The sequence below is a fragment of the Ricinus communis genome, chromosome 9 (genome assembly GCF_019578655.1).
Source record: "Ricinus communis isolate WT05 ecotype wild-type chromosome 9, ASM1957865v1, whole genome shotgun sequence".
Classification (NCBI taxonomy): domain Eukaryota; kingdom Viridiplantae; phylum Streptophyta; class Magnoliopsida; order Malpighiales; family Euphorbiaceae; genus Ricinus; species Ricinus communis.
The window spans coordinates 6,493,192-6,508,939 of record NC_063264.1 but is presented as its reverse complement, the minus strand read 5'-3'; the positions used below and the strand labels follow the sequence as shown (position 1 = coordinate 6,508,939).

The window sequence follows — 15,748 nt, the reverse complement described above, 5'->3', positions numbered from 1 at the left end:
TGTTAATTTTTCAGTTTAGTCCCTGCAAATGCTCTGTTAACATCCTGTTAAAGATTTTATTGAAGTGAAAGTTTCTGGTGCAACTTTTAATTTACAGAAAAGAATACACCCCTAATCACGATTACATTACAAAACCAAAATAAAATACCAATTGACACAAGATTTCTTGAAACAAGAAGAAAATTTAGAACATAGTTCTCCATTGTAAGATTGTCATCACCACATGTATATCTATATATATATATATATATATATATCAGAAATGCATCAGCCGTCACGTCAACCGGCCATGGTTCTCCGATGAAAGCCACCGGAACCGTACACATGTAAGTCGATGCACCTCATCAATCCCCCTTTGCATTAAGATCACCGATTACAGCAACATGAGCCAAAATTATCATATCCTGTTCTAACACAAGGGCTCATCTTCTAAAATCACCTGGGCCTACCCAAACTAGTACCAGGCCCACCATATTCCGGCCCACCACTACCGCCCATCTGATTAAAGAACCCGCCACTAGAACCGTACACGTGTCCTTGATACCCACCATATCCATCAAAACCAAACCCACCTCCATTACCAGGCGCGTCTTTTTCACGCACTGCAGCGTTCTTCTCTCCTTCCAATTCTCTAAACCTCTGCAAGTAAACCTTCAACGGCTCCACATACTCTTCAAAGCCTAAAGTAGTCATGGCCCATAAAAGATCATCGCCATTGATGGTCTTTCTCTTCTCTCTCTGGCACTTATCAGAGGCTTCTCCTGTGACAAAGCTTATGAACTCAGACACGCATTCTTGAACTGTTTCTTTAGCATCTTTGGAGATTTTAGCGTTTGCTGGAAGCGCTTTTTTCATTATCCTGCTAACGTTTGCAATTGGTAAGAAGCGGTCTTGTTCTTTTGGGGATAAGAAGTCGCTGTTGTTTGATGCGTTTGCTGGGTTTTGGGTTCCACCTGAGTCGTTGTCCGAGTCTGCCATTAATAAGAGTATTGAAGTTTCAAGTTGTACTGAGTTCGGACCGGTAATCTCACAGCTCTAGGAACAACATCCAGCAGTAGACCATATATATGTTTTCTGATCGTTGAAAGTCTGTTTTTAAAGAATGATACAGCGAAAAGAAGAGGGTTTTTGTTTTCGGAGGAAAAGATGGAATAATTTAGAGGAAGGAAAAGGGGTAAGATATTATTATTATTATTATTAATACGAGTAATGGAGGAGAGTTTCAAAGGGCAATATAATAAAAATAGTATAAAGTAAGCAAGAATGATCAAGAATGGCAAAGAAGACACCACTGTGACACAGAAGGAATCAATTCAAGAATGAAAGATACGTATCAATGAACTCCTAATTATTATTGACAAAATCATGGCATGCAAAGTTTAAAAATGAAAGAAAATTTTTGAAAACTGAAGGATTTCAGAGCTTGAAAATAAAATCTATAGTCCTTGTTTAAAGAAAAGAAAAATGACAAAATCTAAAATAAGCTGAACTGTTTTTATTTGGGTTGTGCAGCACAGAGATTTCAGAGCTTAAAGATTCATGGAGTTTTGGGATGGTAATTCTTGGGAGCGAAATGAGATGGGTCCGTTAGATGGATCAGTTTTTTTCTAAAATAACGACTACAGTTTATGACAGGTGGCTCGTTACAGACCGTTGTTTGTCGATAAGCGTGTTCTTTGTACGGTCTGTTTCTACGCCGCACGATTCATTTGGAAGTTGATAATCGTAACCGTTTATTTCTTTTTATATGGCACGTGGTCGGTTACTTTCTCTTCTTAATCTATTGAAGCATATTTTTTTATTACTCCTTCCATTTTCAAATAAGTCAATCTAGAGAAGTTTTTTTTTTCCAAATTAAGTGTGGTTTTAAGAAATCAAATAATATCATTTTCAACTTTATTTTTATTTATTATGAATAAAAATATTAATGGAGTAAGAAAGAGAAATAAAATAGCAATTCTAAGTATATTAATAAAAAAAGTATTTTAGTCATATTAAGTTACTTTTTAATATAATTCAAGCTACTTAATAGACTCTTTAATTTTGTATAGGAATTTTAAATAACACTTATTTTGAAAACCACAGCTATACTCTAAATTAATACTGTTCATTGTATAATAATTCATCAATTAACAAAATTTATTAATTCATTTATAGTTATATTTAAGAAAAAAATATTATTATATATTTATAAATAGGTTTTAGTTTTATATATTTATTAATTGTATATTACAAATAAATTTGATGTAGATCCCCAATAGAAAGGGCTCTTGTCTTTAACCTTTTTATATGTTATTAAAAGTTAACATTTCTTCTAGTGTCTGATGAACAAGAAAATTTAAAAAATTAATTTTAAAAAAAGTGATAGGATTTAGTATATATCTCGCAACTAATATTCTATATATTAAATAATTAATATATACTTAACTAAAATATTAATTATATATATATTATTTATTTATCCACTCTAATGTATAAGTCATATTTTCCTTTTCTATGTATACAATATAGTTGAGATATAATAAATTATTTAATTGAGAACATAGGTATTATTCAAATAAAAACAGAAAATAATTGCATATGTGGCTATAAAGTATAAAGTACATAGTGGATAAATGAATGTTAATTTTGGCAAGGAAGTGAAAGTGGGTTTACCTCTAGGAATTGAGAAATGTTAATTAAAATTTAATTAATATACAAAGCAAAAAAAAAGAAAAAACAAAGAATTGATTAAATGAAAGATGCATAATATATGCCTTATGAAAGACACAATTCTATTCCTCAATAAATGAGTGAATTAATTTAGTCACTAGACCGACCTTTTGAATATGACCCTCCATCATTTATTACTTTACAATTATCTCTTTTCTTCAACTCACTTTAAATATTATAATTTATCAACTCTTTACTCATAAATATATCAGCTCCGTTAAAATTAGAGATTTTATTATATAATTTTTCATGATAAATTAAGCTTTATATGTTTATTTTATTTAATTATATTTCTATTATATTATTGTTTATAAAAATAACTTATTTTAATTAAATAATTATATTTATTCATTTTAAAAATAACTTAATCGTATTATTTTATAATTATTCATAGAAATATTAAAATAAAGTTCTCATTTTAATAAAGAAATATGGAAAAGAGATCAATATTTTAGTTTTAATAGAAAATTAATATTTACTTATAATATTTAATATTTTTTTTATTAATTTATTGATTAATAAATTACATTTTTAATTAAATACTGCTTCTAATCTTAAAAAATAGCATATTAACAATAAATTAGTTGTCTAATTAGATAATGATTATAATCTAAAAAATAATATATTAATTATATTTCAATATTATATTAACTAATAAATTAACTTTCTAATTAAATAATAATTCTAGACAATACTATTTTAAATTTATATTTACTAATAAATTTATTCTTAGTTATATAATAATTTTTAATTCTAAAAAATAGTGATATTGATATAATTGATAATATTAATTCATATAATATTATAATTAATTAATAAAAAAATTTAACACAATTTTTATATTAAATATAAAAAATTATTAAATTTTATTTATAAATTTGATTTTGTAATCGTATAAAAATAACGATCATAGACAATTTTAAAATTTTTTTAGTCAATTTAAAAATTTGACCTTTTTATGCTTTTATATATCATGGATACAAAGTAACTTAGGAAGTTATTTGGGTTGATAAATGTTAGACAAAGAGTTTTATAAAAATTCATGTATTTAGCTTAAATATATTATTCGTAAGTAAATAAAATGGTCTAAATTTATGAAATTTTAAAAATCTCTCGGTCTCTAGAATTTATTATTTTTTAAGATTTTAATTTTCTATTTAGGTGGTGGGAAATTTCAAAAATCACCATTTCATAAAAGTGATTGATCGTTGTATACTTTCTTATTCTAAAATCAATTTTAAACTTTAAATAAAAATCTCTTTTTATGTCTAATCCGAAAGATAGAAATTTTAAAATTTATGAATTTAAAACTACGAATTCTTAAACTCTATAAGATCTAACAAAATTGTAAATATATATTTTATAAAGTGAGAAACTATTATTTTGAATATTAAAACTATAAATAAATTATTCAAGGGGATATAAATTTCTTTTTATTATTAACAAAATTTGCTCACTTAAATATTATTTACATTGTGTTTGGTTAAATTAATTAAACAACTCAGTGTAATATAATTTATTTCAGGTGAAATAAAGTTTGTATTTAAAATTAATTATAAGAAAAAAATTATAAAAAGAAGATACAAGAGGAAAAGGAATAAAATGATAAAATAATGAAATGTTATAGTCTTATAAATTATTTAACTTGTCAATATGAACTCATTTAGAATTTATATTAATTTTGATAAAACCTAATTTAGTTATTATTTACACTAAAATATATTTTTGTGCATGCCCACTAAATTTTGACATAATTTCAAATATCAAATCCATTTACATAATACTTGATGCAGTCCAATTACTACACTGAATCAAATAATTGAGGTAGTGCGGTATAATGATTATGTCATTGACTCAGATACTTGAGACGATGCAATAATTATTTTATTGACTTAGTTAGTTGAGGCCTTACGGAATAATAATTACTGTACTGATTTAGACACTTGAGGCGGTGCAGTAATTATTTTGCTGACTCAAATATCCAAGGAGGTGCAGTGAAGAGTCATTATGTAAGGATATTGTTGTGTCCATAGTATTTATTGCAGTGACTTGATTAACTGAGATGGTGCAGTAATTATTTTGCTGACTCAAATATCCAAGGTGATACACTAAAGAGCTACTATGCATGGATTTTGTTGACTTTATAATATTTATTGCACTGACTTAACTATTTGAGGCGGTGCAGTAATTATTTCATTGAATCGGGTAGTTAAGACAATGCATTAATCTTTGAAATACCTAAAGCGGCACGATGGAGTACTTTGATGGAAAGATTTTATTGAATTACCATGTGCAAAATATAGAGAATAAGGAGCAGGTTTGAGAAGTTGAAGGTAGTGGAAAGATGTTTTAGAAAAAAGTATGGAAAAAAATTGTTATGTAGCATGGAATTAGAAAATTCCATTGCACCACCTTATAGATAAGAACTTCACATTCAACTTTTGAGAAAATTGGAGAGTTGATGGCACCATTCACTAAAGATGGTTTCACGTTCAACTTGCCTAAATAAGTTGCTTCATTAAGAATGTGGGTTGAATCAGTTATTAGAGACGTAATCACCAAGCTGAGGAAGTCTATAAATTGATGAGCTCACTTCAGAATCAGACCAACAATCATTTCAATAAAAATATTACCGACAAATCAACAATACTTGGCAATATTTTATATGTAGTACTATAGTTGTCTACTTATTCAAGTTTTTTTCAATTCTTTAATTCATTTAGCTTAGATTTATTTTAGTCTTCATAAATACTGTTTGCTCAGTTTAATTTCTTTAGCTTTCAATTTTATTAGTCTTGTTTTCTCAGCTTTTAGTTGCAGTCCTTTATCTTAGATTTAACAAAACTTTTAGGAGCCGAGTTAAGAATCCAAAAAACTTTAGGTCTCTTAAGTCTTTTCATATAATAGTTCTGATAGAAGTTAGATCGGCACAATTAATATATTTTTCATCAAACACATTAATTTTGAGATAATTCGCCTCTAGCATGCTCGAAATACTAGCGCACATAAATGACCAAATATTATGTAAACCGTTGTAATCTATTTTATAAATTTAATTAAGTATAATTCTAAATAACTTTCAATTACATATAAATTCTAAATTTGAAAATAATTTCTAGAATCCTATTGAATTCATTTCAATCAAACATAATAAAATCTAATTTTCAATTTTTAAAGCTTTCTAGCGAAAATTTTAATTATTATCATTAAAGTGTCACATTGGGAATTACAATTATAAATTTGCCAGTTTATGATTATTGCTATTATGTTTGACTTATATAGAGGCAAACCAAAACCCTAAACTCAAACATGACGCACAGTAGATTTACTGTAATAAAAATAGTTTAAGACAGCTGAAATTCTTAAATCTGTATCACCTTTTTAATCGAAGAGAAAGAAAAAAAAAGGGTTAAAAAGGAATTGAGCGATTTGATAATGGAGACTTTTGATTGCTAAACAATAATTAAGGAAGAGTAAAGTCGGTTGTAATAAACATTATTATCAGCTAAACACAAGTTGACACACAGGCAATTAGTTTTGATTTGTCTATGACCTTTTCATGACTAAAGAGACCTTCAGTGCTCCACTACTGAGTGGACCGTTTGTCTTTATTTCCAGGAGTATGACATTTTTATTTTTTTATTCTTCATTTTTTAGCTCCCTGTTTGGACTCTTGGAGCAAACATTCACAAGTTGCATGATAATACTTTTTTTCTTCTTTTATCTCCAATCTTGGACATTTCTTTTTTTAACTAATTTCCCTTTGTTCTTAAGAAAATGGTTTATTTGATATTATAGATAATTGGTTATGGAGGGAAGGCCCAATTTGTTTTTGTAGGTTGGTCCGATCTATTGCTCTTTTTCGTTTAATAGTTTATATCATAAATTCTACATATTAAATTTCAGATACATAATCCTTACTTAAATTTCTCCCTACCAAAGAAAATGTTAACTAATGATGGATTTTGTAAAATGGCATACCTCACTTTTGTGGGTCACATGATCAAATGCAGAAAAAGCACAATACCTTTGGTAATCCTTAAACCTTAAAAAGTAAGTTAGCTTTATTTCTTTTGTGTTATTTTCTTTTGCCGCTTTCCTTTAACCCAATGCTTGTTGGTTGACAAGGCAGTGCAAATTCTCAACCATGAAAAGGACAGTCCATTTCTTGCACTTGATTGGAAAAAAGAAAAAGAGAATGGTGTGGCAAGAAGACATTTCATTTTGATAATACTTGTCAAACCCTCCAGTTAGTTCTCCAGAATGTCTCTCAACCTCTCCTCCTAATCTTATATTGTGTTGTCATTTTCCCCACAGCCTAAGGGAAAACTGCCTTGACCCTTCCACTCAGGCAAATGCTTCCAACAATAAGTTAACAAGCATGGAGCTGATGTCAAGTTAAAAAGTGGCCAAACATATTTGTTGGGCGATGCTTGCACATGGAGTTACGGGGCCGACCACCCACCGTAGTCATCAACGACTCTTCAATCAATGGGTCACAAAATTATTTATCAATAGTGATACCCACATACAGGGCAGCAAAATAGGATAGACTAAGCTGTCTGATTCAAACATCATCAGTCAGTCACCAGCCACTGTAACCAAGATCAAATTCAATCTTAGGTAAAAAGAAGAATGAGGAAAAAAAAAAAAAGAATAAATATTGATGGTAATTTTAAAACTGTTAAATTAAGGGGCAAAAAGATTCCTACATCTTAAGTTAAGGTCTACCACAACCTGTGCTATCCAGCAGTACAGCTCGAAGAGCTTCGTCCCTTCTACTTTCCTAATAAATACTAGTTTTTTCTTTTCCAAAAAAAAAAAATACTAGTTTTTTCCCCTGCCAGCAAATTTTAACACTAACAGTAAATTACATAGCTGGCTGTCCTAACAGACTAAACAGTACATGTGTGCACAACTAGGTAAAAGCTACAGAGATATATAGCGTAAATAGCTGCACAGTTATGTTGCAATCATTTTACAAGTTTCAGGCTTCAACCTCTTGACCAGCAGATTGACTTTCATCCTTCTCAGCATTGCCTTCTCCATCTTCATCCTCAGCCTCATCCGCTAGTTTGGTGAGCTCGTCCTGAATAATTATCTTTATTGACGACTTTCTTGGCGTGAGATCAGTATTGAATTGCCGAGCTGAAATGTAGCAACTTATCTTTCAGGCAATCAATCATAAAATCCAAACAGAGGCTTATATATTCATTTGAACTTACAAGCAATAAAAGAAATAAAAATAAAGGAATTATCATTCATTTTGGTGGTAAATACTTCCCAAGATCGCTTGTAGGTTCAAATCCTTGACTAAAATCTATTTCAAATCAAGATCCAGGCCAAGCTTTTTTAATAAATAAACCACCATGAACACTTCAACGCACTTGGCTTGGCCACAAACCAACTCAAGTCCAAAAAAATCAACTGCATGCGCTTCGAGATAATTCCATTTCTTTCGAAGTGAATAAAATTTCTTTTTGTGCAACAAATAAAAAATGTCAGGACTCCTACTTTTTCCAGGAGCAAACAAGAAACTTCATTGGTGCTCATTCTTCCAAATGTGAAGCATGGCTAAGTGATCCTACTAACGCTGGACCTAGCACCCAAGTGGTTTGGCCAATAGTAGATCTAATAGAATTATTTTGTTACATTCAGACTAATATCAACCCAACCCATTTCACTTATATCAAATCTAAAGAAGAAATTAGATTGGATCGTAAAATCTGGTAGTGGGTATAACGTTTTAAAGTTAAAGCTAATGTTTTCCGTCCAACTCTAAGAAAGACATAACCACAGTTTATTCAAAAAGCAGAAATGAATAGCACATACCAAGTTGCTTCAGAATGTCGGTGAATGTAGCCTGCAAAAAAGCAGTTGACAAATTAAAAATCATTAGAGAACATTTAAAGGACATCTAAACACAATCAAGATTTATCCAGCTTCCAATGTGGGAAAAGAGAACCAGCAACTTTCATCACTAGGATGTGATTTGGGGACATGACAGGAATAAGTCTACTACCCTGCGAGAGGGATAACCAGTCCTAAAACTTCTGCATCTGTCCTAAATGATAAAATAAAGTTTTCAAATACTAACTTTTCACATAAGCCTCATTGGATCTCTATGTTTTTGCCAATTTCTCAGTGTGTCATAGATATAGCTTGGGAACACAGAAAAGGTTATGCAGCTTCATGCAACAGCAGAGGGTGCAATTCAGGAGACGAGAACAAGAAACAGACATGTCTAGAAGATGGGAGCTAATGTTGATGATAACCATTGACCTTTCTGAACTGTTCAGGAGGAGAATAGAGAAGCCCATGTGAACAATCATGCAATCAATATACAGACTTCAAGGTTGAATCCAACTTTGCTTTATATATTACCAAGCTCAATTGAACAGTAGTAAATTAGTAATATCATATCTTACCGTATTGAAATCAACCTCCTTGAGGATTTCACAAATGGCATCTCTAAGCTCATCATCAGATGGTTTCAGCTTCTCCTCTTTCACTTTAGTCTTTTCCTTCCCTCTAGAAGCCCTTTTACCTTATTAGCACAAATTATTTTTCAGTATGCTCTCAATAAGAAAAACTACAGTGCTTAATCTTCACTTCTATATCCCAATAAACAAGAATTAACCTAAAAAGAATTAGAATTACCTGATCTTTCTTTGGAAGGAGACTTTACAGGAGTGGAGGACTTCTCCTTCACTGCATTTTCAGTTTTCTTCTTCCTCGAGAAAACCTTTGGACTAGCATCACTATCATCATCAGTTTCGGAGCGTTTTGATGAAGATCTTTTAGCTACTCTTTTAGGTGGAGAACTAGATTTACTGGAACTTCCAATTTTCTTGGAATTAACTTTTCCAGCAGATACCTTCTTCCTAGAGGAAGTCTTTGAGCCTCTTCTGCGTTTACCACCATCTTCTTCAGATTCCTCTTCAGATTCATCTTCCTTGCTTTCAGAATGTTCAGACATTTCAGAATCAGATTTCTCCGGAACACCATTTTCATTTTTCTCTTCTACATTTTCTTTTTCTTCTTCTACTTCTTCTTCCTCCTCCTCCTCTTCTTCCTCCTCCTCTTCCTTTTCTTCTTCTGATTCATCTTCTGTATCAGGTGTACCCTTCTTATCAGTCTTGGAAGCACCCTCAGCCCTCTTTTGATTCTGTGAAATACGAAAGAATGAAATCACAAAATATATAAACAACATCACCAAGTATAAGCACACAATAACCAAACTAGATGAAGGGATGGCTAGTAGAATTGCACAAATGATAATCTGCAACATCAATTCTAATTCCAACTGCCATCTAGAGTTCTAAGGAAGAGATTTCACAGCACCAGATAAAAGATAGCATCTTGAAGATATGCCATATCCTAAGATTAAAAAAGAAGGCTATTATGAAGTTGCAATATATGTGTATGAAGTTGCAAACTTTATCAAGCATGGCCAGGAAAGTGAAGTCCTTAACTAAGCTTAATAAAGAACCACCAACAGTTGAAATATATGTGTATATATACAAACAGAGATAATGGGATTTTTTGTCGATACATTATGTTGACAGATTTACAGAAGTAAAACAATTTGTCTAACACTATCAGAAGAGATATACCTTTGCTGAACGTGTCAAAGATAAATTCCCAGAGGCTGCGCTTTTGGTTACCCTCTTGCGCTTTTTGCTCTTACTTGCCTAAAAATCAAATAAACTTTTAAATCTGGAAGTAAAAACCAGAACTGGAAATAAAGTGCATCTTAAAGTTGAAGTTGAAACAAATGAGAAATAGATGTAACAAACCTTCTCTTTTTCTGCAAGTAGCACAGTAGTTGTAGCATGAGGCGACACCAAAAAGTCTATCAGTTTTGAGACTATATCTTCCTGCATGTACATTTCAACCTCATTAAGAAAATATCTTACTCCAACAAAAAAGAAAAAAAAAGGAAAGAAAGAAAAGCAAGCAAGCATTGACAATTAGGGCCAAAATGCAAAGTTAAACTGCTTAGACCCTTCTGCACTGTAAAGATAGCAGGTATCAACAAGAAAGCACGTGACAGTATATCTACAGATCATTAAACCTGTAGAAAAATTGTCCTACCAGCTAGATTGTCATTCTTCAGTTTGTCTGTTTGCTGGTTATTACACGCAGAAGTAAAGTGATTGACTTGACTGATTTGCTAAATCTAAGGTTGAGCAGATGACAGCATCAAATATGGAGCACAAAACTCAATTACGACGCATTAACATTTGATGCATAAAATGAGACACAGGTTAATTAACTCACCTTCTTTGTGGTAGTCTTGGCAATTGATATATCGAGCACATCACAAAATTCCAACAATTTTTCTTTGTTACACTTGTCAAATTTTTCTTTCACTTTACTCTTTTGCTTTTCCTGCAATGATGATAGAAGACCGTAGAGAATAGTTCTATCATGATACCAACATCAAAAATAATGACAGTGATGAAATTCCCTAAGCCCTGTAATACTAATACATAGAAGGAAATTTTCTCTTTCTCACAAATGTAATAACCCTTACCTCATTTTCACGCCAAACAAAACCAGAGAACCGAGATATATTGCTCTTTATCTGAACTGCCTGCAAAAGCAAGGAGCTGAAATTGCATAAAGGATAGGTAGGAAGGCCATGAATTGTACCTTCTGAATTTGGCTTGAAACTCATATGTCAAGTTACTCTCACAAAATGCATTTATATACTTTTGCTAACAGTAGTTGGGTTACCTTCCCTCTCCTTCCAAAGAGAATTGTATGAAGCAATTTAAAGGTTTCATCGGTCTTCCTTCTGGATAACTTGAATGCAACTGAAGAGCAAACAGATATAGAGGTCATTTACTTCATCCAGAGTTTCTGGATAGATAGATTAGTACATGCATCTTATTTGAAACATAAAGAAAAGAGAAGCTCCCATGTAACTTCAACCACCTTGTTACAATCATAAACCTAGCTAAAACAATGTGAAAGAAAGACAAAAGCAGATATGTAGAAAAAGTGAAGAAGTAATACGTTTGCAAGCAATCTGTATAAGCCTAAACCCCACAACATAACACTAACATCGAACTATCACCAAAACTTCCCAGTTGATAAAAGAGTCTGCCAAATTCTGGAATATAATTAAACATCGTTTGCCAAAATGAGACTGCATCTGATGAGAAGTTCTGGGTAAACAACACAATTATTTGACCAATCATTAGCGTGTCATGTATAGGTCTGATATTTTTGTGGCTCAATGGTAAAATTAGAACCATAACCATTAAGATTTCATAAGTTAATATATGAAAAATGACATCTTTTTATATTCCATGAATTGCTTATGCTGCCAACTGGGACAATGGAGTGACCTAAATGTGTCATCTTTCAGACCAAACAACACAAAGGCATCACTAAGGGTCAGCATGCAAAAACAAAATAAGGATCACACTGAATAAAGAAATGTGGCAATAGCTTCCCTTGACAAACAATGCAGGAAATAAGACGCAAAGCCATACCGTTTGGTATATCTTTCAGAGGCGTGCCACTGCCCTGCAATTTCCAACGGTGAATGATGAATAAATTTGAATTCCCGCATGATATTTAATTTAAAGTTTCATAGGAAGATGGAGTTTGGAAAATAATTTTGAAAAAACGAACACCTTTTCAATGTGAAATTCCTTGGAGGCATCTTTGTCAATAGTTGCCACCAGCCTTTCAACTGATTTTCTCTCACGTTGGGGTCTATTAGTGGTAGGGGTCCTTGGCTCTGGATCCTTCTTCGCTTCTACTACCTTTTTCTTATTTTCAGTTTTGGCGCCACCACTCTTCTTATCCCCATCACTCTTTCCTTTCCCACGTTTATTTAACCCCTTCTCCTTATTCTCTTCTGCCTTCCCATCTTTCTTCTTGGACGCATCAACCTTCTCCTCCAAATCTTCTTCAGTCTCCTCCTTCTCTTCCATCTCTTGATCCTCCTTTGAGCCAGTTTCTTCAACTGCTTCAGTTTTGGATTCCTTCTTTTCTTCTTCTTCTTCTTCTTCTTCCACCTCTTCCTTATCCTTTTCTTCCACTTCCATCTCTTCCTTATCTTTTTCTTCCTCTCCCACCTCTCCCACCTCTTCCTTATCTTTTTCTTCCTCTCCCACCTCTTCCTTATCTTTTTCTTCCTCTCCCACCTCTTCCTTATCTTTTTCTTCCTCTCCCACCCCTTCCTTATCTTTTTCTTCCTCTACCACCTCTTCCTTTTCCTCATCCAACACTCTCTTTTCATTTTCTTCCCCTTCCACCATTTCCTTTTCTTTTTCTTCCCTTTCCACCTCTTCCTTTTCTTTTTCTTTCTCTGCCACCTCTTCCTTCGTTTTTTCTTCTTCCCCTACCTCTTCCTTTTGCTTTTCTTCTTTGCTTTCCTTTACTTCAGTCACCTTCGGATCTTCATCCATCTTCTCACCGTGACCTTCTCCATTATCAGTTTTATCTTCATCCATTGCTTTCAGTTTATCGCTTTCCTCTTCCTTTTTACCTGTCACAACTTTTCCAGATTTCTCTGGTGTTGCGGTCCCATTGGCTGCTGCTACCTCATGAGCTTCAGTTGCTGTTTCTTCCTCACCCATCAGCAGTCCAATTTACGACAGAAAAGCAACCTTTTGTTCTATCACTTGAATATCCTGTTTGATGTAGACAACGAGAAGTTGTATTCATGAGATGTAACCACTCCATTAGGAAAAGGGTAAATGTAACCCCTTTAAAAAAAAAAAAAATTGAATGCACTTAAGAAAAATTTCAACATTGTAGACTTTCATATTTTAAGAAGAAAGATATTCAGGTCCCCATTATTTCCTTGGCAGAGGATATTCCTACACTTGTTTACAATAGAAAGTCAGGGTCCTATAAGATAATACTCCCTAGAGGTGATAAATAATTGTCATGAAAAATACAGTTAAAATTTCCCATAACACTAAGCAACATCTTTGTTTGCACAATTCCAGTGAACCATATTTGCCCCACGTGTCCCCACCCACATAAGAAGGAGCAAGAAAGATAGCCTCATGAAAAAAAAAAAAAAAAAGAGAACATTCAAATAAATTAAAAACGAAAAAGACAACATATAACGAATTTGCCTGTAGAAAACAAAATTCTGATCCCACCAACATTTACAATTAGAAAAGCAAATTTCAGAAAGAATGAGCTAACAGATCATAAAAGCATAGCACGAGATCTAGAAGAGCTTAAACAGATTCTTACAAATGACAAGATTTATAACATACATCAAAATTCTGAATTTAGCAGAAAATGAAACAGAGAAGTCAAATAACAGGCCAAAGCTTCAATCTTTGAGATTAATTTCACCTGTTTAAACAGAAGCGTAAAACCTAAGCTAAATTAAGGCAGAAATTACTTAATTAACCTCAATTTAGCATAAATTCAAGTTTCATGCAGGGTAACTCTCAATTCAAAATCCAAAATTTTCTTCAATTTCAGCATGTTAAGAGCAACCAAACAGGAAAGACACAGAAACAAAAAAAAAAAAAACACACACACACACACACACACACACAATTTGACATTAAGGGAGCAATTCCGTACCATAACTAAAAGAGAAAATTTGGCAGAAAACACAAACAGATAATAATTTGAGACAAATTCGAAAAGAAAAAAAAAAGAAAGTAAAAACACGTGTAATAGAGCAATAAAAATCGAAAACTTACAGAGATTTTGGAAACCCTAATTTGGTTTGATTTGAAAAAGCTTAATAGGCAAGTCTTTTTGAGCTAACACAGACACAAAAACAGAGACACTCTCTCTCTCTCTCTCTCGGGGCTCAGTTTATGAAACTTCGATTTCTCGTCAGTGAATAAAATTTAGGAAGAAAAATAAGAAAGGGGAAAAGTGATATTTATAGGACGGACCTGAAATCCGGATTTAAAATGCGGTTAATTGACACGTAGGACGGGAGGGCGAGACGTGGGGAGAGTGTGAGGATCGAGATTGGGGGAAGCGATGGATGGCTGGCGATGGCAATTAGATAAAAATGAACGGTGGTGATTTGAGATTCGCCCGCGTCTGGGAAGGGAAGTGAAGTGAAAGTGGGCATCTTTTTGGATGAGAGGGTGGGGCCCATCGAGTTTTGAAAATCAAGGCAAAAGTGACTTGAAATTCAATTCAATCTGTGTGGAATTAATAACTCTTACTACCAAAATATATATATATTATAATTATATTCATTATACGCCACTACAATAATGTCATTTTCTTTGTCTTTTAGCCTACTATTTTACATACTAAAATAATAATTGATACTAATATTCTTTTTTACTTTGTAAGAAAATATATTAATAAATAAAATTTATTTTAAAAACAATACATAATAAGACTTTTAAAATATCTTAATTCAGTCCAACCTAATTAAATTTTAAATTGAAACTCATATGCAAGAGAAGAAGCTAATATTAATTTATTATTAATAATTTGATATTAAAATCTAATATTAGTTTTGGATAGAAAATGTCCTCCTCCACCACAGTAGATCGATCAGAATTCACACATCAGATTCTTGGTCAACCATCAAGCCAAAGCTCCCTCTTAAACTACACATGCCACGCCATGCGCTAATTCAAAAAAAAATTCTTACCCCAAATCTATATATACATATATATATATATATATATATAAAAACAAGATTGTATTTCCCCTTTTTTATAATTTTTTAAACTTTTAAGTTTTTTATTTAAATTGGTGATGAATATAAAAATTTATATGAAAATATTATTAAACAATCAAAATTTTATAAATATTAAAATAATATATTAACTATTTTAGAAAGATATATATTAATTAATATTAAAAAATTTATAATTTTATAACTAATTATTTAATTATTTTAAATTATTTTTCCCACTCTATTATTATAAGAATTGTTCTATAATATATATTTAATCTAATTTTTACAAAAGAAAAAATTATAATTTTTCTCTTATTCATTTAATTATTTTGAAGTCTTTTTCTTATTTTCTTTCATAAAAATTTTAGTATTTAATATTTTAATTTA

The 15,748-nt window shown here is 31.7% G+C and overlaps 2 protein-coding genes across 3 annotated transcripts; both read right to left on the bottom strand.

Annotated features, from left to right (window-relative positions):
• Positions 1-29: 29 nt before the first annotated feature.
• Positions 30-1,590, bottom strand: LOC8286837 (nuclear transcription factor Y subunit B-3). The gene has a single exon (XM_015721534.3). It carries the CDS (start codon positions 976-978, stop codon positions 436-438), a length of 543 nt encoding a protein of 180 aa, XP_015577020.1. The 5' UTR covers positions 979-1,590; the 3' UTR covers positions 30-435.
• A 5,785-nt stretch (positions 1,591-7,375) lies between these two features.
• Positions 7,376-14,586, bottom strand: LOC8286838 (DEK domain-containing chromatin-associated protein 4). Of its 2 annotated transcripts, XM_048379059.1 has the most exons (13): positions 14,409-14,586; positions 12,939-13,367; positions 12,363-12,809; positions 12,219-12,252; positions 11,455-11,534; positions 11,252-11,311; positions 10,996-11,106; positions 10,512-10,592; positions 10,329-10,406; positions 9,373-9,880; positions 9,141-9,259; positions 8,545-8,575; positions 7,376-7,860 (listed from the first exon to the last, which is right to left on the bottom strand). In XM_048379059.1, the coding sequence occupies exons 2-13, from the start codon at positions 13,311-13,313 to the stop codon at positions 7,700-7,702; spliced, it is 2,085 nt and encodes a 694-aa protein (XP_048235016.1). In that variant the 5' UTR covers positions 13,314-13,367; positions 14,409-14,586; the 3' UTR covers positions 7,376-7,699. The 2 variants fall into 2 exon arrangements, with proteins under 2 accessions (XP_048235016.1, XP_002522753.1); XM_002522707.3 differs by having other exon boundaries at positions 12,363-13,367.
• Positions 14,587-15,748: the final 1,162 nt, after the last annotated feature.